Source organism: Haemaphysalis longicornis, unplaced genomic scaffold (assembly GCF_048455015.1).
Source record: "Haemaphysalis longicornis isolate Haplotype H1 unplaced genomic scaffold, Haemaphysalis longicornis Haplotype H1 scaffold_9, whole genome shotgun sequence".
Classification (NCBI taxonomy): Eukaryota; Metazoa; Arthropoda; class Arachnida; order Ixodida; family Ixodidae; genus Haemaphysalis; species Haemaphysalis longicornis.
This window is the reverse complement of record NW_027526460.1, coordinates 16,105,960-16,132,672: the sequence shown is the minus strand read 5'-3', so window position 1 is coordinate 16,132,672 and position 26,713 is coordinate 16,105,960. Positions and strand designations below refer to the sequence as shown.

The 26,713-nt window shown below is 46.3% G+C and overlaps 1 protein-coding gene and 1 non-coding gene across 2 annotated transcripts; both read right to left on the bottom strand.

The window, feature by feature from the left end:
- Positions 1-1,800: 1,800 nt before the first annotated feature.
- Positions 1,801-26,540, bottom strand: LOC144151601 (G-patch domain and KOW motifs-containing protein-like). Its single transcript, XM_077682708.1, has 10 exons — positions 26,352-26,540; positions 25,972-26,171; positions 22,764-23,007; positions 21,720-21,891; positions 19,417-19,549; positions 17,050-17,212; positions 14,181-14,277; positions 10,089-10,158; positions 8,800-8,885; positions 1,801-2,052 (listed from the first exon to the last, which is right to left on the bottom strand). The coding sequence occupies exons 1-10, from the start codon at positions 26,507-26,509 to the stop codon at positions 1,921-1,923; spliced, it is 1,455 nt and encodes a 484-aa protein (XP_077538834.1). The 5' UTR covers positions 26,510-26,540; the 3' UTR covers positions 1,801-1,920.
- LOC144154022 (small nucleolar RNA SNORA79) lies at positions 21,384-21,534 on the bottom strand. The gene has a single exon (XR_013319442.1). It is a non-coding gene; the product is annotated as a small nucleolar RNA SNORA79 (small nucleolar RNA).
- Positions 26,541-26,713: the final 173 nt, after the last annotated feature.

Here is a 26,713-nt window from a genome sequence, read left to right as displayed (position 1 = left end):
GCTTGACACGCCGTGATAAAATTAAGGCCGAGTCTGACTGCGCTGGAACTCCCGCTGCCCAGCGGTAGAGATCGCGCAGGTGATACTGTTATGCGACTTCTGAGCGTGCAACACAGCCTCGAAGAGCTGGTTCCTGTGATGACTAACAGCTTGCGAGGCCACAATGAGCAGCTTGCTGTTTATTCCATACTCATTAGTTTAAGTCTGAGGAACCAGCAACTTGTGGGCTAGCACCGCACAATTAAAAATGGACAGTAATGATTTCAGTAATAAATTGGCTCTTCTGAATGCGACATTTATAATGTCAGGTACATTATAGGTGTCTTCGATTTTACTGCACTCGCTGCACTCATTCAGGTAGTGCAGCACTCGTCTCTTCGATTTTCGAGTGCAGCGCGCGGCGCCTGCACTTTTCTCTTCGATTTACCGACGGTGCAGAGAGTGCAGGATGAGTTCACGCTTTCCCTGCACCTCCCAGGGAGGAGGTGCAGAAGCAGACGACAAAAGTGCAGGACCGGTTCTGCAGTGGCGGCGCCTGCGCTGAACTGGCTGAACTCATCCTGAACTCATGCAGAAAGTACAGGCCAAATCGAAGAGACCTTATATATTCGCGCAGTCGTATTTCTTTTTCTAACGCTTAGCACCTCTCAAATATCTCACCTCCACTATAACAACACCGGAAGCATGCGTACTCGGGATGGTGAAAGTGTTGGGTGGTGGTGGTGTAGTGTTGTCGGTAACACTAGGAGTCAAGTGCCCAAGTCTTGCACTGACCAGTCTCTTAACAACGGGCCCTCGCCAACCAATACGGAGCTAAATGTTTCTACTTTAGATTGCGTGTGGTTCATAACAGACGTTCGGTTAGACAGAAGCAGGTGCTCATACTTGCCAAATTTCCTTAGGAAGATATTCATGACCTCATTTTTTGCTACACCTGCAGCACGCCGCTAGGGTAGAATGAAGTACCACGTCTTTTTAGAAGCAGTGGGTTGTGTTCACCATTGCTTTAACGCCTGCCACCCTCCAACGTGGTGGCTTTGTCGACACCTTTGTGCAGGCTAAACTTGCTCTACCAAGGAGGTCAGTTGGACTTTGTGAGACAAATGATGAACTTGCCTAGTAAGACAAATAATGAAAATCGAGCTTTATCAAGACCATGCGACCAACGTTGAATGTTACAGCTATATATTTAGGGCTACATATAAGAAGTTGCCATGCATTGTAACTGATAACAAAGCTACACTTTAGGCCTTTTTGGTTAACCAAATTTATTGCCACTTTTTTTATGTGCTTCCTAGTGCAAGAACACTTTTGAGCTCCTACAGGCTTACATGCGTGGCATGAGCAACGCTCCGGTGATCCTGTATTGACTTGCCTGTTACCGGAATATGACCAATTCACTGCACAATTTCAACTAGTACTAGCACCATAATCAATGTTACAGTCCATGCAAGTGAATGTAGTTTTAGTACATGGCTTTCCTTGAACTCATGGAAATGCTTGCAAACGCTCCACAAAGATTGGAATCAAACGGGCCAAGCTTCAGGTTCTTGAGAATGGGAGCACCACTGCTGGGGGCAGCTTTGAATTGTTTGCGACAGTGCAAACAAAACCGTACAGACCTGAAGTGCGCAACTATGTGTGACTCTGGCATCTAGGAAACAAAATGATGGCCTTGCTGCTTTTCATGTAGTGATGGAGCGAAAGCACTTGTTATAGAAAACACTGATGGGTCAAAAAACATGCAAAATTTTAAGTGCTCCACACACAACTGTCGAGGTGGAAAAACAAAAGACGTGGTGAGCTCCTTCCGATGCGTTTATTTTCTGTACACATAAAATGGCCGTGGTTTAGGACTTCACAATCATTTTTACATAGTCGCTGCTATGGGATATGTACAAGGGGCGTCTTGTCGCTGCATTAATAATGGTGGGAGGTGTCTCCTGTGTATTCGGATATGCTGTTGTAGTCAAAATCCCGCACAGATTTGTCGTAGAGCATTTGCACGGTGGCACGGCAGCGCTCCTTGTCTCTCTTCAGCACCACACCAACCTGCACACATCGCAACAGCAGAAACAATCACTGACTGCTTAAACATACGCAAACAGGTGTTGCGCATATAACTTGCACAGCTCTGCTCTATGCACTGTTTTTACTGAATAGCTATGGCAGTAGGGGAAAATGGCTTACTTCCAAAAAATTTGTATAGTACATACAACAAAGCCAAAAAGGAGGGGAAGCAAGTTCGTATTAGCAAATTACTGGGCCTAGGAAAAGTAAAGAAACATCGCACGAAAACTATTGATTGATTGTGGGGTTTAACGCGCCGACGCAACGCAGGCGATGAGGCGCGCCGTAGTGGAGGGCTCCGGATTAATTTTGACCACCTGGGGATCTTTATCGTGCGCTGAAATCTCGTACACACGGGCGTTTTTGCTTTTCGCCTTCATCAGAAAAGCGGCCACCGCGGCCGGGAATCGAACCCGCGACCTCGTGCTCAGCAGCGCAACGCCTTAGCCACTGAGCCACCGCGGCGGGTATCGCACGAAAACTAAAAGAAACGAGAGGATTTTCTGCTTTTGTGGTGGTAAATTTTTAACCAAACAGAGCACCTTTTGCCACCACCCAAGCACGGCAAAAGCTGCTCGTGTGGTGTCATTAATAAAGTTTTAGAATGACGGTGCCATCTGGCACATTCAAAACAAAGTGCGCAGTGCTGGTTTGCAGGACGGTGGCAGATCAGGTAAAAGATAACAACAGATGTTTTTCAGGTGGAGCCAGAAAACAGTTATGCCGATGCATATGACAATTGGCGCACACGAAAAATCCTTGGATAGGCATTATTTTATTGCCCCTCATTACGAAATGCTTCATATCCAAGGTGCAGCTTCATCACGAAAGACCCAAATTTAGCTTCAACATGCAAAACCACAATTTCATCATTTTGGAACCGGTGATTTTCAATTTAGAATGAGGTAACAAAATCAACTGCAAACATAAAAATTCTCCCTCCAAGGCATGATTAGGAAAAGTGCGGGCTACAAACTGGGCTAACGTCCAGAAGGCCCTGTGCAACCACTTGCCAAACCCCAATCAGTCCTACACTTCATGGATACACGACCTTTTTCAGACAGTACAAGCTCATACGTGAGCTGTAACAGCTTACCAGACCCCTTGTGTGGATGCTAGGGTTGCTCCCCCTTAGGGAAGCACACCATAGCCTTACCCGCAGATGCAAACGCCAGCGCCACAATCGGAAGCTCCGCAGGCGGTTTTATCTTCTCACTCAACAAACAGGCAGCGGACTATGCACAGTCATTAAGCAAAGAAATGTGGCTGCAGCTCTGAAACAGCCTCCAGGGTACTCTGACCTCCCGCAAAACCTAGAACATGCTTCGGTATCTTACTGATCCCCTAAAAAGCAAGGGGGAATCAAATAGAAACATGGCCCGCACCCTTCACGCTTATCCCGGCACACTGGAACAGCTCATTCAAAACTCAACGGCTAAATACCTCCAAACAGAGATCTCTCCCCTCAGCCACCCTACTATGGTACCCCCAACGCAGACCTGGATCGAGACATCCAACTTTTTGAACTGGAAGCAGCCGTGGCTGAATATAAGAAAAGGAGTGCTCCAGGTCCTGACCAAGTAGCCTATAAGCTCCTGGTCAATTTAGGTGACAATCAACTAGCCATCCTGCTTGAACACCTTAATGGATTCTGGACATATGGACACCTACCTAGTCAATAGAAAACCACCAAAGTCCACTTCATTCCTAAAGCAGGGAAATCCACACACATGGACAATCTCTAGCCCATTTCCATTACCTCTTGTGTAGGGAAGCTACCAAAATGCATTATTACTAAAAAGGTCGCAACCATACCTAGAAGACACCAACGAAATGCCCAATAAGATGTTCAGCTTTCAATAACATTTAAGTACCCAGGATGTTAAGTTGGGACTCAAAGAGGAGGTAACTGCACCTGCCACTTGCCACTCCCCTCAAGACATTCTGGCCCTTGACCTAAATGGGGCCTTCGACAATGTGGCACACGCAGCGATTCTCTCCTGCCATAATAACACTGGCTGTGGCAACCGGATTTATTCCTACATTTTAGATTTTCTTGCAGGCTACCAGGCTGTACTCAAAATTGGAGATATAAAATCCCAACCAATCTTTCTTGGCAGTTATGGTACACCGAAAAGCTCGGTATTGTCTCCGCTCCTCTTCAATATCGCTTTCCTGGGTTTACCAGGACAGCAAGAGCAGGTACTGAATCTTCACCATGCACTCTATGCAGACGACATCACCATCTGGACTGACACAGACTCTCTTGGAGGGCTGCAGGACACATTGCAGCTTGTACTCGAAGCAGTCAATCATTACGCCCAGGTTTGTACACCACAGAAATCAGGACTCATCATCACCCTGAAACGTTCCCCACAACATCACGTCGGGCCCATAGAAATATCCCTTGACGGCCATTCGATAAAACCTAGCCAGTCACTCAAGATATTAGGCCTTACCATACAAGCCAATACCTCAAACAACTTAGCCATGTTGAATCTACCTAATATGTCTTATTGAGTCGTGCATATGATTGGGCGGGTCACTAAGCGGCATCGAGGAATGAAAGAAAAGGACACAATGAGATTACTTCAAGCATTTGTCACATTCTGCCTCCCCTATGTCACCCTATACATGGCCCTAGCCAAATCTGACATTGAAACACTTAACAGGATCATTCGAAAAGCATTTAAAGGAGCCATGAAGAGAAAACACAAGTTTGGTTCATTGAAAAGATTGCTTGTTAGAATCATACTGACACCACTTTTAATGTAAACTTCGCTCAAATAAGCTATATAATTAGGAAAAAAGGGAATGGCGATGCGACCCACTAGCTCATTTCCCGCAACAGAACCTATGATGTCATACCAGCCAGCTCTGCGATTGGCAGAGGGTGGCAAAAGCAAACGCAAATTAGGCAGAGCTTATAAGCTTGCCAGACGAGCTATTTGCGTTTAAATTTAGGGTACATTCTTTTTAAAGCCGTAAGAATGGTGGGACAAACAGTGAAAGTTACGAAAGCACACGTAAACATAGAAGTACCGATGCGTACTGCTGTTGGTACTGCACGCACTATGCTTGGTTTAGCTGCACAGGAATGCGGGGCTTTGGGGTTGTCTCAGACGGCACTGGCTGATTGTCAAAAGCAACGGTGTCTTGCGTGACCATATTTGTCGAGCGAGCACTATGTTTCACGAAACGATTATTTTCTCCCAGAACAAAAACAAGCCAGGTTTAAATACGGTCAAAAACAAACCAAAGGCAGAAAACAGCTTGCCACAGTAGGGTGGCGCCATCTAGGTTCACTAACGGTAAACAAGGCTTCCCAATCAGCTGCAGAGCGGTCGGTTCCCATGATGTCATTGCAGACCACAAAAACGCACGATTTAGCGGGAAAATCAAAATTTTAACTTAGATCAATTAATTTATCAGTGAATAAAGCGTCCTTTGCATTCGGACAAGCGCTGGGGGCACTATAAAACACGAAATCTTTCGAATAGCACAAACTTTTATTTTTTCTTCATGGCTACTTTAAAGGAGCCATGAAGAGAAAACAAAAGTTTGTTTTATTCGAAAGATTTCGTGTTTTATAGTGCCCCCAGCGCTTGTCCGAATGCAAAGGACGCTTTATTCACTGAGAAATAAGGCAATTTAAGCCAAAATTTTAAATCTCACGCTAAATTGCACATTTCGTGACGTGAACAATGGCGTCATACGAGCCGGTTCATGAAACAGATACTTAGTATGTCAACTCCATATAGCACCCACACGCGGGAATCAAACAGGAACCGGAAAGCGTGCCGAAACCGAGGCGGCGGCCATTTTAAAAATAATACTAAAACCTAGTGCACCCGCAGCCCTAGTCATGGAATCGCCTGATCCGGAGAACAAAACTCTCGCCGAGAAGCTCGGGCTTGCATTTTACAACCTTACACCACTTGAACGCTCAATGCTTCTAAGTGCACGAGCGGCAGGAGTTGTGGGATACGCGGATGGACCAAAAAGCGACCATTCCGTGATAGCCACAACAGACGAACGCCCAGCCGTCGGCACCGCTGCCTCGTCAGCCCCGTCGCAACGGACGAATACAGACTGGTACGTAAGTGCCGTATTTTTATTACGGTTAATAATAGTTCAATTTCAGTAGCAGTATCGCTTATGCCAGTTGGCCAGTGTCGTGTATGGAAAGCCGTTTGCGCGAGCTCTCTGCTTCGACCAGAAAGATACGAGCGTCAATGCGCAGTGTGTACGGCATTTTTTCCCCCAAGGTCAGAGCGCTTTGACGGCGATTTGATGAAGTCGGCGACGAGCGCCAGCATGTCCCAGGAGTAAGGGTCCCTGCCGTAATCACTTCCTCGGAAATGAAGCAAGCACACTCGTACTTCCTTTAGCTCTCTTTCTCCTCCGTTTGCAAAGTTCACGAAACGTATCCACTTGCTTCGCCGAGGCTCGTCGTTGGGCAGCACATGAAAGGAGATCTCCTCACCGGCGGGGATGTCGCACTCCCTCAACGATTTGCCCGTACTACATGGGCATTTCAAAACGTAGCAACGAAATTTCATTGTAAAGTACTCGAACAAACTGAAGTTTTCAGTGGTTGTAAACTGGAAACGAGCTCCTAACAATAGCCACAAGCCAACACCATTCCGAAACTGCGACGACTGTCACTATCTCGTCGCTGCTTGCTGTTCCTTACTCCCCTTGTTTCTATTTTTACCTTTGCTGGTTGGCGATATGATGGCCAACCTCCTGTGAAGGGATTACGACATGAAGCAAGGTCGCGGCTGTGCGTGCTGGAACGGTTCGTTGGCCCAGAAGAGCCTCGAACCCGAAAATTCGTCTGCGCGACGGTGGCGACGGTGAGATGTCGAGTTCGGCTGGCGGCAGTTTCGTGCGCATTGGCGTACACGCTTGCGTATTTATTCGGAACTTCAACCGTTTACTCCACCGTTCTTAGTGTCATAAAAGGAATGTGCAGTATGTTTAACGGGCATATAGCTCACTATGCAAACTTAAGCCCTGCCTATTGCGTTTGCTTTTGCCGGCCTCCGCGAATCGCAGAGCATTCTCGTGTGACATCATAGGTTCTGTTGCGGGAAATGAGCTGGTGGGTCACATGGTCATTCCCTTTTTTCCTAATTATGTAGCTTATTTGAGCGAAGTTTGTGTTAAAAGTGGTGTCAGTATGGTTCTAACGAGGCAATCTTTCGAAGGAACCAAACTTGTGTTTTCTCTTCATGGCTCCTTTAAACAAGCCATTTGGCTCGCCATGAGTGCCTCAACAACCAAGCCTCTTCAAATTGGTCTTCACGACGCCATCGAGGAACTCGTTAAAGGTCATTTCGCAAGCCAGCGCCTCCGTCTGGCACACTCACGCAGGCCACTTTGTTCTTCAATGCATCAACTGACCCTGCGCAGAACAAACCCACCTAGACCCTCTGTCAGGTGAGTGGCGTAAACATATTTCGGTAAGAGCCCTCCCAAAGAATATGAACCCCGACCTCCATACCGAGCGCAGGACTGCCTGCAGGCAAGCCCATGAACGCTTATACGGCAACCACTCTGACGTGTCCTACGCCCTACACCAATGCGGCGAACAAAACCATGGTTGCAGTGGCAACATCCACAAATTATTTAATTGCATGCAGGTCCATCCGGACGTCCACCCCTCGAGATGCCGAAGAACTTGCCATTTCCATAGCCCTCATCCAATGCTACAGCAAAGTTATCATCACTGACTCTCCAGCAGCCTGCTGCAGTTTCCTGTCAACGGGTACTTCAACACTACCATCCACCTCACCGAGTGGCGATCATTTGGACACCTGCCCATCCCTCTGTAATGGGCAACAACCTCGCCCACCGACAGGTTCGCGAATTGGCCCACCGAGCCCCCGAGGTCACCGAAGCTCCGACGCCACTTCTCACCTATCAAGGCATTGCTCAATTTTACTGGACCACCAGACAAAAATTTCCGTGCCCTTACCCATCCCTCAGCGAAAATCAGGAAATGACACTCTGACAATTACAAGCCAGTTCGAACGAATTGATTGTTTCCTGCATAGTACACTGCTCTAGGCAAATTTTGTCCTCAGCTAGGTCTAGGTACCCTCCAGCAGATAATTCTGGAATGTGCTCACAACCCAGCCCTACCACCCCTCTCCACCTGTTCCTTTCCTGAGCTGTGGGAGACACTTTCAGCTGGAGAACCAGACTCTACTGGTGAAGACAGCAAGGGCAACGAATGGATTTCCGGACTAGGGTTCCACTCTCACTTTCGAGCTCATTAAAATGTCTCTCTCTCTCTCTCTCTCTCTCTCTCTCTCTCTCTCTCTCTCTCTCTCTCTCTCTCTCTCTCTCTCTCTCTCTCTCTCTCTCTCTCTCTCTCTCTCTCTCTCTCTCTCTCTCTCTCTCTCTCTCTCTCTCTCTCTCTCTCTCTCTCTCTCTCTCTCTCTCCCCTTCAGTCAAATATACGAAGGCAATAAGTGATGCACGGCACTTTTAAGGCCAACAAAAAGCGATGTGAAGCTCCTTTTTTGGTGACATACACGGCACACAGCAACACCCAGTCAGAAAATTTTTTTTCCCTGGCGTTGAATTGCTGAAATAGATATTCAGCTCCCACAGCATGAATCAACCCTGCAGACATCTTCCAAAGGTTTACACAGATTAAAGTTGGAAGCGATAGCCATGCTTCAGTACACGCCAATTCTCAGCTTCCAATTCACTTACCTGTCCACAGTGGCTTCCCAACAACACTAGGACATGAGCTGGCGACTTTCTGGGGATCACGGTTTCTAGCATCGATGCCTTGACATCTGCAAAGCATTAAAAAAAAAAAAAAAAAAAGAAACACATGGTGACGCGCAAATGTGCAGAATGATAGTGAGGATTCAACACAAGCAAACAAAAGGGGTGACAAACTTTGCAGCAGAAGTGAATGTTTCTCCAAACACAAAAAAGATTACATTTGGCACAAATACCAATGACAACACAGCTGCTTGGTTTTTGGCTGTGTTTGCAACATGTTTCAGGATTATTTTAACATAGCGCCAGTGATCTCTAAAGCGATTTGTGCCGGATTCTGGAGCTGCCCGTAGCAGACCTAGAGTTTCCAACAGATCAATTTTCAGAAGACAGAAGCAGGTTTTTTTTTTCTTTTTTCACATGCTGTTGAAAAATCGATTGGAAACGAAAACAGGCAGGTTTTTGCAATTTTCTTCCTGTAGGTGCCTGACACAGCAATCGAAGAAACTGCACCAAAACTGTTACAACCTACAATTATTAACTTAACCATGCTCTTCACCATGCCCACTTCATCATTACTACCACATTTTTATTTGCTATTTTCTGCTGCAATTTTTCGCATTTAAGTTTTGTAGTCTTAGCTCCATTTCCACAAATATATTATGCTGGTTTATAGCTGCACACCTGTGATGGCCTGTTTAGCCCACTCCCCCAACCCATAACGATGCACATTCTATGCGTAAAAAGGCAAATCTAGGCACAAGTTAGGTTTTATGTCTAACTTCCCTCTGCCGTTGTTTTTTTCTTCTTCCTTATGAGAGGTGGCAACGCTTCCACACTTGAAATTGTTTTATACACATGTGGTTCCTTTTAATAAACCACATTTTTTATGCTATGTTCAGACTACCGACGTAACAGCCCTATTGTGTGCTGTGAACGTAAAAAAATGGCGGTTCACGCAGTTCGGTTGGCTGAGATGTGAAATGACGTCATTATTTATAGATATTAGGACAGTTGCGACAACAGGCTGATCCGGCCTTACAGGCAAACAATGTGAGATGTGTTGCTGGGCATATGAAGATGACTACACAACATTAAAAGCAAGCGTGTGCAAACATGCCTCTGCTACGTTTTCTTTTCTTTTTTTTTGAGACAGAGAGGGGGGGGGTCGGGATAAAAACAAATTGAGAGACCCTTCCGACAAGCAAGACAATCAAGCGTTCAAGCTCTACAAGGGGTATTTACATCAGTGCATAAGTAACGGAGCAGCTCACCTTCCAAGATCCTGCCGTCCTCTGTGTTACACATGCAGGTGGTTCTCGAGGTGACATCTTCTATCGTCATCTGCAGTCACACAAACATCGATGCACATGTAACAACTACACACAGCACATCATGTCACTGCTTGGGCTATTAATATTCACATTGCAGTGTGAACAGTAATAATCCCAAATTTATCCATTAAGAGAACTCTCCAAACGAATGTGTGCTCTAAAAGTAGCCACACTGCCTTTGCCTGACATTGTAGCACTACAAAGCTGGCTATGCCTCGAGACCATCAGGCATTTTCGCCACTGCGGCCATACCATTGCAATTAATTGGCCCAAAAAATAATGTTGCTTCGCTGGCAAGAGTGTCTCCCCCATTGAACATGCAACCTCGCAAGTATCATTTCTAATATCCACCACTGTTGGCTTGCTTCAAACATAGACAAATTCCCACCTAAAGTTGGCTGTGCGCTCTGCTGTGTCAGCAACTGAGACAGCAGTTCATTGTCGCCGTTTATTTTAAATGCGAATGCATTTCTTAGTCGGGGGTTGTCGTGCTCCGTCGGCGTGCGCCTGCATTCCTCCAGCGCGAGCGCACGTGAGCGCGCGCCTCGTAGTTCTGCCTTCGTCGTCGTCGTAAATGCGAATGCATTTCTTAGTTGGGGGTTGTCGTGCTCCGTCGGCGTGCGCCCGCAGGTGTTATCTCTCCGCGCTCCTCCTCGCCCCTAGCAACAGCTGTGGCGCGCCTAGCAACCGGAGCAGGTGGTAGCTCGGGCGGGAGTAGCGAAGGGCAAGGGGAGAGGAGGAGCGCGCTCGGGCGTGTGAGGGCCCTCGCATCGCGGAGCTCGGGCGGAGTAGCAGAGAGTGAGTGGAGAGGAGGAGCGCGCTCGGGCGTGTGAGGGCGCTTGCATCGCGGAGCTCGGCGGGAGAGAGAGCTCGCGCGCGGGGCGGGCGTGTTGCGTGGGTCTCTCTCTCCTCTCCGCGTACCCTCTCTCCGCTCGCTGCGCTCGGAAAATGTATATAAATGCAGTGGAGCGCACGCCTCTTTCCGTTACTGCTTGCCGCAGCGCACTCATCGGTGCACCCAATGCATTCGCATTTCCGCACGATCCCCTTCGGGGAGGTGGGGGGAGTTTTTTTTTGTGAGGTGCACACTTTAAAGTACTAAATGCTGTGCACAAGTGTGTGTGGTGACAACATGTCTGCGCAATACATTACCACAAGCACAGTGACAATTGTGGCATCAGCATGACAGACAAAGCAGACAGTGACGTAATGCCAGCGAGATGCCAAGAGACAGAACGCATGCATCGTGGGGATAAAAACGAGTAGTACATTTCGTGCAGTGTGACACTCTTCAGAGAGCAGTAAAACCGAGTCGAAATTTATGGCAGTGGCCTAAAGATTGGCAATGCGTGGCCACATTTATCCGGAAGCTTTCACACTTGTCCCATGCCCCAAATACTGATGACAACGCAGGCCTAAAACAAAAATAAAAATTGGTGGGCTGAACCATTTATACGTTGGCAGATTATTCAGAAAAGAAGCTGTTGGTTTCACTGGGTTGTGTACATACCCGAAACAAAACAGAACGCAAATGAATAGGGCATAGTCCTAGAGAGTGCACGAAACTTGCGGTGTCTTGCGAGCCAGCAATGTCTATGTGATTGGCAGCTGGAGTGGCTGCTTCCCAGTTGACACCACACTAGAGTGTTATAGCGCAGCGGTTGGTCTACACTATGCTGGCGTTAAGAGTGTACCGTGCCCTGACTGAGAATGTGCATGCTTGTTCCACACGCTAAACTGGCACTTTGCTAGTGTAGTACTGTAGCAGCGTCGCGGCCGTCAGCCAGGCCCATCTGCACCATTTGCCACTTCTACGGTGACAATCAGAATGATTAAGCGCAGTACACGATTATTTGCCCCATCTTAGCCATAAAAACATATCTGACCTTCCTCATTCATTGCTAACGATGTTTACTTGCCAATCTTTAAATATCAGAAAACGTCAAAGTGAGAACAGTGAAAGCTGAGCAAAGCCAGATGGCATGATGAACAGGAAATAGGATTTGTTAGCAACTTTCCAGCTACTTGATTTGACGGGGTTAACTGTTGGTAACAAGCCCTACCTTGACTAGCTTGCTGCCTATGTTTGAATCAACGTCACTCAAGGGCGAGAAGGAAGGCAAGAAACAGTCACATTTCAATGGTAAAAATGAAACACAACCATTTGCATGTATACGAATAAGGTTGCATTTGGACAAGCGACTTTTGAACCCTGAAGCGGGGACCTAACCACTACACCACCTCCACCCATACTGCTTGGTTGGAGAACACAGCATACCAGGCATACGTGGTTTTCTGTACAAAGACGCAGAATATATGCAAGGGATGCATATGGGTGTTGAAGCAAACTGCATAGAGACAAACCTCGATGTAACGAACTTCAATGTAATGAAACCCGCGATGTAATGAACCAAGTCATTTTAAATGCAGAGCATTTCAGTAACTCACGATGTCACCCGCGTTGACGTCCGTACTCGTAGTCCGCACGCTCACTGCGCATGCGCGTTGAGTCGAGGCGATAGCTAACACTCTCTCGCGAGGGGCATTGGATTGGATTCGATTGGCTTGGATTTGGATTGGATTAAAGTGGATTGTGTTGGATTGTGTTGCGTCATAGCCGCGGCACATTGCGTCATAGCTGCGGCAGACGCGCTGGGGCCGGCGCATGTGCAGTACTCTCTCTTCCGCGGTTTCCTCTCCTTCGGGCGCGCTGCGCATATAACCGGTATGCCGTTCTCCGGCGAAGCAACATCCGCGCTTGGCTCAAACACCTAGAGTCCACGCCGCTTTACACGTACGCCAACATCGTCGACTGGGACCGGCTTACGCAGTCCCCTCAACGTATATAAGCGGCGGAGCGCGCGTTCGGAATTCAGTCAAGGGCGTCTTTGCTTGGCTTTCGCTTGACGTGACGCTTTGCTTGACTCGAGTAGATGCGACGCATTTACTCGAGTTCCCCCCGTGGGAAGATGCGGGCGGCTTTTTTTTAACTTCAAGAGTATGCACACCATGTATTTTCACCCTCGGAGTAATGCAGTCCCGTTTGCCGGAATTTCGATGTAACAAAGTTTCATGGACAACTAGGCAAGAAATTTTGGTTGTAGAAGTAGATTTTGGGAGACGCAAGTGCTGAAACAGGATCTCGATACAGCGCAAACGGCGACACGGGCTGCCCAATGCTGCAGATGCAGCAAGACACGGAGTCCGTGAGCGGGCTCGTTGCCCACAAGCTCCTTGCCTGCGTATGGCGCTGCGCCGACGCCACATGCCACTGCTTTGCCCTTTGTTCGAGTTTGTTCATGTTTGTTGGGTTCCACTGTTCCAGCAAGTGCGCGGAAAAGCATTCGTGGGTATTCATAAGCCTTGCGCGCTCACCAGCCAATCAAGCGCGGCTCTGGCTGCTATGCGCTAGCTCCCTGCATTTTACAAATGTGCTGCCGCGCACGGCAGTGGAAGGAGCCTGACGACTTTCGCCAATGGGGATGCGCACACCCTATGGTGGGGGCTTCAAAGCACTCGGGGATGCTGGCTGGCCCCACCAAAGATGTTTGGGCTTACCGCTGTGGAGGATATTTGATGGGCGCTTTCCTAAGCGGCGCGGATGCCGTTTTAGAGTGCAAATTTCACCCACATGAACAGCTTTGTTTGCAGCTCTTGTAGCATTTCAGCGAGCGATTAGAAGGGGTCGCTGGAGCTACCCGCATCGCGTGGGTAGTCTCCTCCGTGGCTGTGACGGTGCGCCTGAGGGTCGAGGCGGGTTTTTACGCGAAGGAAACTATCCACGGGGTTCACACGTATGCTTGCGTAGACAATTAAGCTCCAACAGAAACAGTGCGCCAGACGTGTATGTGTGCCACGTTTTTGCTTGCAGGAACCACTTCACGCGGTTAACACTTAGTTTTAACCGCAAATTTCAATGTAACAAAGTAAATTATGAATTTTAACAACTTCGTTACATCAAGGTCTGACCGTAGTAGTAAAAAGGAGAAAAAGAACAAAAGTACTTTGAGCCACGCAGCTCAAACACTGTACCTTTGTGTTGTAGTATTTGCCGTTCTGGTACTTGCGGTCAATGAAGCGAACTCTGATTTGAGGCCGCAGCCAGAACTCTTCTTTCTTCTTAGGTGACCTGTCACACATCAAAACAGCATCACACGCACAAAAAATTGGTCAAGGGCACAGGTGACAAAAAAGAATGTGAAACAACACAAAAAATTTAATCATTTCTGATGAGTATGTTCCCTCTTACCCCTTTCATTCTTGACTGCACTGGGAATGCTCTATGAGGATGACGTGCGTGGTAGAAGCACCAGCCAAACAAACAATGAAATCTACGCCTGAGCACCAGAAGACCAGAAGGCAGAAACACGGATTGCGTGCACAATAAAAACCTCGTATTGCCGACAGCTGAACCTTCCAAGATTAGGAAGCAAGTACTCAGTCTGGTCAGCTCCCAGCTGTAACCAATGCATTACAAAGAATGCAAGAGTTCCATTTCTTCACTTTTTCGACTACAAATGATCATCAGACCCAGTGCATATTTGAAGGTTCTACGAATTTGTAACTAGTTTTAAACACTCTTGCTAATTCTGATTAACTGTATTCAGCTCTGTATTCTTAGTTCACTTCCCCAAATTTATTTTGAATATTTTCATAATATAGCCATACACACACAGTTAGAGTTACAATCCAATCAACTTAAAGTAAACCAACTTTTGTCGTGGCAAAAACATGTCATTGTTAAGCTAGAACTACAGCAATTAGTTTATGTAGACAGCATTCAAAACAATTTAAATTTGCAGGCATTTAAGGTCATGGCATAAATGTTCACCATCAAAAATGGAAAGTTCAGTCTACTATGTTGACTTGCTTAACAGCAAGCCAAACAAAATCGTTTTGATGAGTATCTGCACCAAATGCATACAAAATTCTTGCATAGTAGGGCAGTCAGTCATGTTTTTCAGCAGTGCCAAAACATATAACTGCATCTCATTTAGAGTTTGCAGCTCATTTAGAACATTTTTAGAACATTAGAGCTGCAGATCATTTAGAACTTTTCTCACTAAATTTAGTGTTTTCTTCTTTTCAATTTCACTCATCCAATCAAATTCTGTAGTTATAATTAGGATGTGCAAATATTCAAGTTCTAAATTCAAACAGAATAATGACAGCATGAGAATCCCATGTCTGCCAGGTTTGTCAGGATGACATTATGGAGATCTGACCGAGGGGAGGGGGATTAGTAGGAACAGGAAAAAATATTTGACATACATTTTTTATTTATTTACAGCAGAGCAAGAACCGAACTATGCTGTCCAAACTACTAACAACCTACAGCACTGGTCACTTGCTAAATCTACAACGTGGCTGATGCTGCCATTTTCAGGATGTCCCAGGATTATTGTCAGGCGTGACAATGTTTGCCCCTGCAACACTGCTCTTAACACCTTCTTTCGCCCGCCTATTCAAATCAATAGCATACTATCAATGCTTTCAAGTTCAAATTTTGATGTTTTCCCACTCAAGTTTGGCGCTTTCTGAGTGCACTCTAAGAACTGGCACCATCTACTTGCATCATCTTTGGGTTTTTTTTTTTCTGTGCACGGTGGTTTTTTTGAAGCCCTGTCAGTGTCATGTGACGCGCGCTTGGATGATACCAAGATGGACTTGGCACTGCGGGCTATGGCGCCACCGAAATGCCACATTTTTAGTGATTTGTACGATTCTACATGCAAATTTTTGGATTACATTAGCGGCACTGACTCTGACGACAACTTTTCATCATTGTACATTAGCCTCGAAAGTGACAGTGTGCCAAATTGGCCCAGAACCTGATACCCCTGTTCAACGCAAGCCCAAGAAAATGCAGAAGTATTGAAATTGTGAATTGTTAATTGAATTGAAATTGGAGCGCAAAAAACCAATGTTTTCTGTGATTCATGTGCAGCCAACCTATGCTTCGAGGAACTGCTTTGCATAATGGCACAAAACCCAGCAGTGGTAAGATTTTTTTTGCAAGTCAAGAAATTTCACAGTTAGGCGTTTGATATTTACAGGAGTTTTTTACTGATAGTATATGTACAAATTGATATCTGGAGCAACACCGACATCTTGCTTATTTTTTTTGTTTGTCCCAAAACATTTCTGCACAGCTTTTTTTCTCATTTTTTCAAATAAACGTTGATGTTTGAAGCAATTACTCTTCTACAATTCGATACCACACACTTATATGTTGCATATTTTTTTGTGACTGGGAAAAATATTTAATGTTAGACTACCCAAAATCACCGCTTTTCCCGTAAGCAGGAAAGATTAAAGAAGGGGATGAGAGTAGTCAGATGTGGATGTTCAGAATTGGGCGATTTTTTCCTGCTATGCTGAAATGCGTCTCGAATTCAGCGTATCTGCGGTGCTGACTGGTTGAACTTCTGCGCATGGCTGACTACGCTTTTTAAGCTGTCCACTGGAAACAATGTCAGTTGGTGTAGAACTGGATTGGATTGTCCGGTGGATCCAGCATAATGTGGCCAGACTTGGAGAAAGATTTGGCAAATTGAGGGTACGGTTTCGGGAGATTTTTGTTTCCGTTGTAAAATGGTACACATTTGGGAGCCTCCTGCAGAATTTGGGAAACTAGGGACGTATGACAATTCAATTCAGAGTTTCCAACCCTAAAGTTCAAATTCACAAATAATTCAGAAGATCAAGCATTCATATTTTTCTTTCTTTTCAGACATTCATAGAAGATGTTACGGCAATTGACGGGAAGTCAAAAAAACACTTCATTATAGGGGATAATCTGTTAACGTAGTGTTCACTTTAGCAGGTTCGACTGTACCTCGACAATTTCGACAGGCTATTTGTACTGCAGTTGCAATGCGCCCTGTGGGCCGCCACTGACCTTGATCGCTCCCGCTTGCTACTTGACTTCGACGACTCCCCCTCTTTCTCAACTTTCAGCTTCTTGTGCGAAGAATGCCCATCACGATCGTCTCGCTTCTTTTCCACAATCACTTCTTCCTTAGGCTCGTGCTTCCTCTTGTAGTCGTCGTACTTTTCTTTGTCTGAACACAAAATAAAAGTGGAACGTTAAAAGCAATAAACTAGAAGACGTCATCACATAAGGCAAAAAGAAGATAATTTGAACAGGACTACCCTATCGAAAGGTCGAGTAAAACAGCGTAAAAATGGGCAAGTGCATATAAACCATCCTTATGCGTGTCACGTGAAAGTTTGCACAGTGCTTGGTTGCACACAGGTGTTAGACGTTAAAAGTATTCCTACCAACTCAGCTTTTCCAAGCCGTAAAATTTCCCCACGCTTACAGTTCTGAAACTTAAGCCAGGATTAAGATAAGCTGTTCAGACCTTATTTTTCTGTACCGTATTTCCTTGAATTTGGGCCGGCCCCAGTTTTAAGCCGCCCCCTGAAATTCGGAAGGTCAGAAAATAATTTTTAAAAAAAGCCTACTTTCAATGCAAGTCGAAAGAAAAAAGGCATTGTAATGGGACTAGGAAATGCATTTTGTTGTGCTTGTGGCACTCGTCATAGCGTGTTCAATGCTCACTCATCGTCGTCATCGTCTTCGTTGACACCGCTGTCCCCTTCCCACAGCGCACTGCCTTCAGTTCAATTTAGTACATTCCAAGGTGCTGCACCTACAGAAGGCCGACACAATTAGCTCAACCGGAATTCCGTCCCGTGCTGCGGCAACTGTGCTCACCACTTGGCTGGGCGAAGCGCGCTTGATGCACCAAATCGGTGTGAGTTGGTGGTCTGGCACCGTCAGCCCGTCATTAACCGGCTTGTTGATGGTCACGTTGAGCAGTTGTAGCTGGCTTGTCATACCACCGGGTATTACGCATTGTCCGTACCGCCCTCCGAAAGCAGGCTTAACGGCATCTGTCAAGTGGCCACGGCAGAAGTCTAGAGCCAGGAGTGACTTTAAACAGCACAGCCCCGGCACGGCGTCGCCAAATTGTCTCCACCCAGTCTTGAACGAGGGCCCCACTCATCCCGACAAGCTTGCACGACGAACATTTTTAGGGAAAACTTCCCCAGGTGGAAGAGTGTTGTTCCACTTAAACATAATGCAGGGAGGCAGCTTTTGCCCATCGGCCGTGCAACACAACGCAGTGGTGCACTGCTTCTTGTAGCCCACAGTTTTCGCAGTACCATTCACAGTTTTCACGGTACCATAGTACCATTTTCCTGTGTGTCTACAAATGTTCTCATCAAAAGGCTCAGAATTTTATTCTAAATAGCATTTCAAAGTGCACTCTGCAGCTCAGTTTGCACAGAATTTGATGGTAAAATGGCACTTTTCTAGCAACGCGAAGATAGCATTTTGCCGACAGATATCTCAGCACCCAGAGCAGGCATGACTGTAATTTCTTTTGCTTCTGATACCCAAATATGTACAGAATACTATGTCAGAAACAAATTTACAAGTGGAGGCTTTGGAAAATTATTACTGTATTCAATTGACACCACCCGTGAGCTATTGCTGGCAGAGTGTGGGAGGAGGGCAGTTCAGTGTGTTGTAAAACGGCCAAAAATAGGTAAATAAATAAGTTCTTGCAAAGTTGTAGTCTTTGGTCATTTGTCTGCCTAGCCACGTGTTAATCACCATTCTGTATGGAGTGGTTATTATGTAATTGTGACCTAAAATAATGGCAATTGATCATTATCTAAAAATAATCAACTTGCAAGATCTAATTCCAGATTTGAAATCAGCACAAAGAATTCTATAATGCTAAACAGTTTTATTAAAATGGGTTAATAACTAAAAAAAACAGCTCTAAGACCAGTCTGCCCCCTCAAACGGTGTGGTGTACTGGCGTCGCTTGGTGACCACCATTAGTCCACAAACATGGGCGTTTTTCAAGGTCATGTACAATAAAGGTTTGTGTTCACAACGTTTGAACAAGCGAAATAGTGCCTGCAAACCAGCAAGCTGCACGCCTGTGGCAGTGAGATGGCATTGAGTGCCCAGTGGTGACAGTAAAGCTGCATCCGTAAATCAAAGCCAACCCCCAACTTTTGTAAATGACATTTCAAAAAAAGTTCTGCCTAGATTTGAATAAACACCGTATTCTCCTTGAAATTAAATTGGCCTGAAACAGGTCTATGCTAGGCACATATTACTTGAACAACGCCATCGCGGTTAGAGCTTGCTGAACCAGGCAGAGCCCTGGGCAATGATGACTCTCTCGTGCACCACAAGCATGACCTGTCACAAGCACGAATAATTCAAGCTCGCACTCACTCAAGAGCTTGCCATCCCTCTGGTAGTCCTTCTTGCTGACGAGGGTGACAAAGAGTTCACTGACAGTGGCCGTCTTTCCGCCAAGAGCCAACTTTATAATGACACGGGCATTCTCGTCATCGAGGCTTTCCACCTGAACAAAAAGATTCTTCATTAGAGGGGCCAGTGCAATTTCTTAATTTGCTAAGCACATGCCCTATCATCAAAGCAGGCATAAGTAGCGAAGTTAATAAAGTTCATTTCATCAAAAACGAAAAAAGACGCACGATGGTGGGTCTTTTGACCTGTTCGCATAAGGCTCGTAATAAAGTCAATGCCATATTTTACGGCCCAGCTAGCATTGTATTACTGAGTCAACTGCAGCAAGTTCAGCACAAACGATTTTAAATGTGCCCACAAGAAGATATTGGAGCTGTGCTCCAACCAATGCTGCAACGAAATTTGATGGCTAATTTTATCCTGTTGCATGAGGTCGCGGGTTAGATTACCGGCCGCGGCGGCCGCTTTTCTGATGGAGGCGAGAAGCAAAAATGCCCGTGTGTGCGAGATTTCGGCGCACGCTAAAGATCCCCAGGGGGTTAAAATTAATCCGGAGCCCTCCACTACAGCGCGCCTCATCGCCTGCATTGTGTCGCCGTGTTAAACCCTACAATCAATCAACCAATCAATTTTACCTTGTTCTTTCTCTCTGGGTACCCACATTAACTAGAAACTTTACAGTGCCAACACGGCAAACAATAGCTCAACACAGGACAAGGCAGCATTCTTTAACCCTTTCACTGTTGGGTGTTTCTGGCCGTGACGCTCCCCCAGTGTCAGCTTGATTTTCGGAAAATCAGGGAAGGAGCATAGTGACCGATTTGACTATGATAGCGTCCTGAACGTAACGCATCAAAAGGAACGAGTGTGGGTGAGAAATGGCCTTTCTTCTAGATATTCTCAGTTTCCCATGCACCATTCCGGGACAACGAGCCCACCGTTTTAACATCTGAATCTGACACTGTGGAACTCACACCCCTTCCTTGGATGAGAAACTCTCAGATTGCGAATCCGAGCTTGGCTCGTATTCGGATTGAAACCGGAAGAACCATCGCTCCTCTCCACTGTCGAAGGCCCCGCGCGGTCAGCCATCCCAAAGTAACCGCGTGCAGGGAGGTACCACTTTCAGCAGCCTGCGTAACGCCCAGAAATGACGTGTTGCGAAATCATGATGGCAGATAGAGATAAAAAGGGGATACAACATCAATACAACAACCTCCTTTGCTGCTGACAGTGGCAAGTGAGAGCGCGGCGAGCGAGCGAAAGCTGCGATTGAGTCATGTTTCGGTCTATTGGAGAGGCAATGGTGCACTGGGCCAGCCTGGTGGGCCGTTGCCGACACGGGAACAAAATTAAAAAAAAAAGAAAAGAAAAACCCTAGAAACCCGTTGTGGATGGCATAACAACCCTTGCATTTGTAATCGCACATGTGTCACATGGTCACTCATCCCGACAGAGTACAAAGCACGGAGCGACCATGCTCTCCCAGCAACGAAGGCTGGGCGCAGTCGCTCCGTACTCTTTAATATACTGTTGAAGAAGCTTGCGAGTGAAAATACGGGCTAATGGAAAGATTCGACAGATGGCGTGAACAGTTCAGGCGCACCAGCTTTGCGCTATAGTGCGAATTTTTGAACGCACAATGGAAAATGTCAGTGACGCACCGGTACGTCAGTGACACTACGGAGGGGAAATGCGAAAACGTACTGGTACGTCAGAGGCAGCGAAAGGGTTAAGCACAATATACAAGCACCCCTAGCACAAAAAAAAAAAAAAAAAAAAAAGTATATATATATATATATATATATATATATATATATATATATATATATATATATATATATATATATATATATATATATATATATATATATATATATACACACACACACACACACACACACACAGGCTGCAATGCCCGAGACTTGAGATGTACAGATCTGCAAAACCAACGGCTACAAGCCAAGCGGCATGGTGAGTAAGCACCACGTAGCGTTGGGTGAAGTGATCAAACCTTTGTTTCCGATAGCAAAAAATTTGATGCCGATAGCTCGACGGCAGCAAAGGAACTTGCTATCGTCTCAAACAACCTCACAATCGCCCGAGACTGTTATGTGAAACTGCACATTTGCCGACAGAACACCCACATTTTAACTTCTGACATCATGACAGTTCTGCCTAACAGCCATGAAAGTAAGGGCGGTGAATAAGCCACAAAACACCACCCCCTCCAACCTCCCCAAGCAGGGAGGGCAAGGGAGTACCTGTCCATAGAGGTCTTTGTAAGGTCCCTGCTCGATGCGAACGTAGGCCCCTGTCCTAAGGACAAGCTGTCCTTCTTCCTTGGCAACCATCGGTAGAGGTTTTCCCATTTTTGAATCAGCTCCCAGGCCCAAACCTTTGGGCCTCACGACAGCCTCTATGGGCTTGGCAACCCTTGAGAAAAAAAAGAAAAAAAGAGAGGCAAAGTCAGGACTTGAGCAGTAGCCGACTCTAGACAAACTAACATGCAGCATTTTTTGTGATTTCTCCTTAGGGGAAGTACAAGTTGGATAAAAGAACGCACTTGACAACTAAGGACTCAAATGTACAGCCAGGAACTAGGTAAGCAATGAAAATCAATTTTTCCACAGACTGGCAGCTAAGTATAGGCATCAGACCTCAAACCCAACCTCCATATAGGTGGCGGATACTAGGGCCCCCAGACAACAAAGAAATCAATTTCGGTAGCTGTAAGCACACCCTGCAGAATTTTACCCACAACAATGCAGTGTAATGGGTTATGCGACAACTCATTATTCATTAAACGTGATGAAGCCGAATCATACAAAGTGATGTTGCCACGTGGATTCTGGTTAAGCTGAGTAACTCTGTTGAAGTAGCGTACCATGTGTTGGGGGATGTCAGCAATGGGTCCCTGTGCTTTGAGCAATCTCTTAGTGAGGGATACGCACTCTGTATTACCGTCAGCCAATAGCCTGGATACAATGGCATCAACTTGCACGACCCGCACTCATTTTCCTAGTCAGCCAGCCATTTTTTGAGAGTCACCATCCAAGTGCCCATGCTGCCATGCATCCCCAATTGGGTGCGCCCCACCTAAGTTATACCATCTGCCTGCAATTTACACCTGCACATATTGGGATGCAACAACACATGAAAAAAAATATATATATATTGCATAACCAAGGACCGATGCTAATGATGATGCTAATGCTTAAAAAGAAATGTGTCACCTAGGGGCCCAGCTGGATCACAACTAATGGAATTCACCAATGCAAACAAGGCGACGAACGTAGGGCACTCACTCTTTGCAGCGGGCTCCAATGGGTTTCCCCGGGTTCCAGCCCATGCCCCTAAGCATGGCCAGGCCGTACTCCTCGATGGGGACGTTCTCGTAGTCCTCCATTGTCGGCTCCTCGGCTCGGAGCGCCACGTCCACTTTGTCGTCCGTCTCATATCCTTCAGGAACCTTGTTCTGCATCAGCAGGGGAATGTTCAAGTCCTGGGTTGCCGCTCCCTCGCCTTTGCGTTCACCTCCGCCCGATGCATCTGGAATTGGTTTTGTTTCCATCACCAAAGAATGAAATGCATCAGTGGTGTTAACTTAGCGAGAAAGTCGCTAAATTTAGCGTCTTTTCAGTTGTGCTAGCGACAATGTTATGTCTTTGGAGTCTTAGCGACTTTTTGGGTGACTTTGAAAAGTTGGAGTAGTGTGTGCTAGAACAGGCATGGAATGTTGGGAAACAAGGGAATACTCGGGACGAGCTTCGAGAAGTCTGGCCAAAGCAGGATCAAGCCGATTGTGGCACTGCGATTTTTAGCGTGCAATGTGGCCGTAGGTGGCCGTTCCGAGCGCTCCAGGCCACTTCTTCTGTTCCCGTACACTCTAGGACAATGTGTGGTATCTAAACTCACTGTCTCTCTAGCATTATTATGCCTCTTAAAGGGACACTGAAGTGATATGTAAACATTGCGGGATTACTAGCGCAAATTGTAGTCCGGAGTCCCCAGGCCATGTTTCGACCACTCTAGGCGCGTTTACGCGATTTTTTTTAGTAGAAAAACTAATTCGAAAATGCTGTCCTCCTCTCTTTACGCTCGCCCATTTTCCATGGCGTTTTCGTGTGACGTCAGGAGGGTATGAGCTGGCAATTGGCTGCGCCACGGCTGCGCTACTGCACGGCTCCCCGGCCGACAGAGCCAGTCGGCCCAGCGTTTCGTCCGCCGGCCGCCGGCGGGTCGTCGCAATCAAGGAGGTTAAAAAAAATTGCTTGGTCGCAATTCGTTCGCTTAGTTGAAACGAAGCCACGACACGTTTGTGAATGGAAGAATGTGCCTTTCTTTACTTGGTTTGTTTGTACACTGTATCTAGCTCCAAGTCAAGGTCGCTTCACACAAGCGCTGCACATGCGACGCTTCGCTGACTGGTACGCCAGTAGGAAAATATAAGGCCTCTTGAAGGCGGGACAAGAGTCAGCGAAGTCAATATAGGTACTAAGCAAATAAAATCAACTGATATTTTTACCGTACAGCGTAAAACTAGGGCGCGGGAAGCACGTTTTTGCGCTGGGCGAACAAGCACAGCGGTCAGCAGCACGACTACGCATCTGCGAACGCTTTTCCGTCTACGAAATGCAATTGCTAGACGTGAGCTACTGTGGAAACTCGGGCGACGCTTACTGCACGATCGCAGTACAACAAATAGTCACCTAAGCTGCTTGAAATGCCAAAACTAAATAAAAGTGTAAACCGGTTGTACAATATATACCCTATATTAGCAAGGCCTCCGCATCCCGCTTTGTGGCTCAGTAGTCTGGGGAGCTGGGTATGTCACCGCAAATGTTTTGCAAGTCACGAGTTCGAATCCCCGCGGGTACGTGCTTTTTTTTTTTGTAAGTTAACTTTTTTGTTTTCCGCCGATGTTTTCTATATTGAGTTCACCTTTTTTTGGGCCGCAACGTTCATGGCTACACGAACTAGTTCATAAAACGCGCGCAGGCTGGCACATGCATGGCGCGCTATAGCGAGTTCTCGTTGGCGTGCTGTTGCCATAAGCACCGACTGCTTGCAGGCAGTGGGCACAGGCCAGAATGAACAGACCCTTGGCCTGGTGCGAACACGCTTTTTACGATACAGGCATGAGGGAGGCAAGCTCCAATTATGGGGGAAAAGCGCATGACATTTGGGCGTCTACGGGTACGCGGAGGGCGTTCATGCACTGCGTAGGTTTCGGCTAGTGAATGCTACGATTCCAAGCCGTCCTAGGAGGCTTATCTTTACGCATTTTTACAGCTGACAACATGGCAGAAGCGCGGTACGATGATTACTGAGTTATTGAGAATGCCCATCCAACAACGCCACCGGTTGTGTTTTACAGAACCGAAACCGAAACCGAAACTTGTTTGGTTGCTCACCTTGGGCATCGTCCAATCACGGTGCCCGCTCCTCCTAACGTCACAGCTTTAGTTGGTGCGGCCGCCGCAAACCGCGCATGGTAGTTTTTCTTCTTTCGCGCTTTGTAAAATAATTACCGATTTGTCAATCGTAAAAACGATGAAAAGTGTGCTAATTTGAGCCAGTCTACACAGTGCAAGCAAAAACGGGAGCTTGACAAATTCACTTCAGTGTCCCTTTAAGTAGGTATGAGCAGCATTACAGAAAAAGTTGGGAATTTCTGCCTGAGTTTAAAGGCTTTAAATAGCACCTGTGTATGCGGTAGGGTATGTCTGAAAGCAAATTAATGAAGGGTGCCTTGGTGAAATTTCGTATCTTCTTGAAGCGTACAAAGCTAGGCGTGCATGCGGAAAGTTTACATACACCACGCGTTCCCCTGCTTCGCGAAGAGCGAGAGGAAATAATTTCCGGCAGATTGCTGGGCTAAGCTCTCACTTAGAAGCTAACGGAGAGGCCGCGTAACCGCATCTCCCGGCAGCTTCCTAGGCCTTCTGGAGTCATAGAGTTTCATACTAATATATAGTATGAAACTCTATGTTTAGAGTTTCTTTGGCCAGAACTGAGTAGCGCATGCGATGCTAGACGGTATTTTCGTATTACGACCGTTCACTTTATTCGCCACCACAGAAAGTTATTTAAAATAGTTTAAAAGACAATCTCTTCACGTGTTTTATCCAGTAAAAAACTAAGATACTCCAAAAAACGTAATCATCATCATCATCAGCGCTTAGCGACTTTTAACTTTTAGGAAGCGTCCTGGCGACTTCGACCAAAAAAAGTTAACAGCACTGAAATGCAGCGTCTCACTTGCAAGCAAAAATTTGTTCGTTCTTTCATACGTACGTCACGGTGCTTTATCATGAACATATCACTCCATTAACCGGGGAACAGAATGACAGTGGCAAGGTGGCAATTGCTACCGTCGCTTTTCATGACACACAGAAAACTGTAATGAGATCCCTCCCCTAAGAGGGCAGTCATGCGTCATAAATGCAATCATCACTTGTAACGACCCTTGGTCCATATGCTTATGCATCAATGACCAAGTGGACAGCTCACCTGCTAGAATCTCATTGACCGCCTGCTGCTCCAAGCTGAGTTCTTGCTTATTTTCGACGGCTTTCTCGGTGTTCTCTGTGGTTCTTCCAGCATCTTCCGTGGCTTTCTGGTCGGCTGTCTTTTGCTGCTTTGGAACCCGCCAAACATTGTTCTTAATGAGGGGAATGACCAACTCCTTCTTTTCGGCTTTCGGCTGCAAGCTGAAAGGAGAGAAATGTTTTAGATCCGTAAAATGCGGACCAAGTGCTTCACTGGTACATAACGGTAAGGCTTGATGCGTGGGGTTGCTGCACGTTTCATTTAGATCGGAACCTAACGAGACAATCCGTGCAGCTGGTAACAAAAGCTTTCACGTCGGAATTTCAAAGGCGTTGCCTTACCTTTTCACGACGCTCCCATCGACAGAAAGAACGTAGTCCTTTTCCTCTTGGTCATTGCCTTCTGCTTTGCTGATGTCATTGTTTAAAATTTTGTTCTCAACCTTCTTCGTGAATTTGAAGCTGAGGCCAGTCTTTTGAGATGAGATAGCAGCTGCCATCTTGAAAACCACGGGCAGTTACGTTTTCAGATCGTAAACAATCCAGCACAAAACAAAAAAAATCATCGGGACAAGATTTGTTTCAAACCAAATAGTAGCGTCAGTGCAAACACAAAACTTAGTGAAATAATTTTTACAGGTTGTATAATTACTATTCCGGTTGTTCTTTTTTGTTTAAGTTACGACAAATTGTGCTAATGCCAA

Excerpts from the sequence above, each read along its gene's own strand:
- LOC144151601 (XM_077682708.1), bottom strand. The coding sequence starts at position 26,509 with ATGGCAGCTGCTATCTCATCTCAAAAGACTGGCCTCAGCTTCAAATTC. Across the intron at positions 14,278-17,049 it reads AGCAAGCGGGAGCGATCAAG|GTCACCTAAGAAGAAAGAAG; the intron begins GTCAGTGGCGGC and ends GATGTGTGACAG. Across the intron at positions 2,053-8,799 it reads TGGGAAGCCACTGTGGACAG|GTTGGTGTGGTGCTGAAGAG; the intron begins GTAAGTGAATTG and ends CGATGTGTGCAG.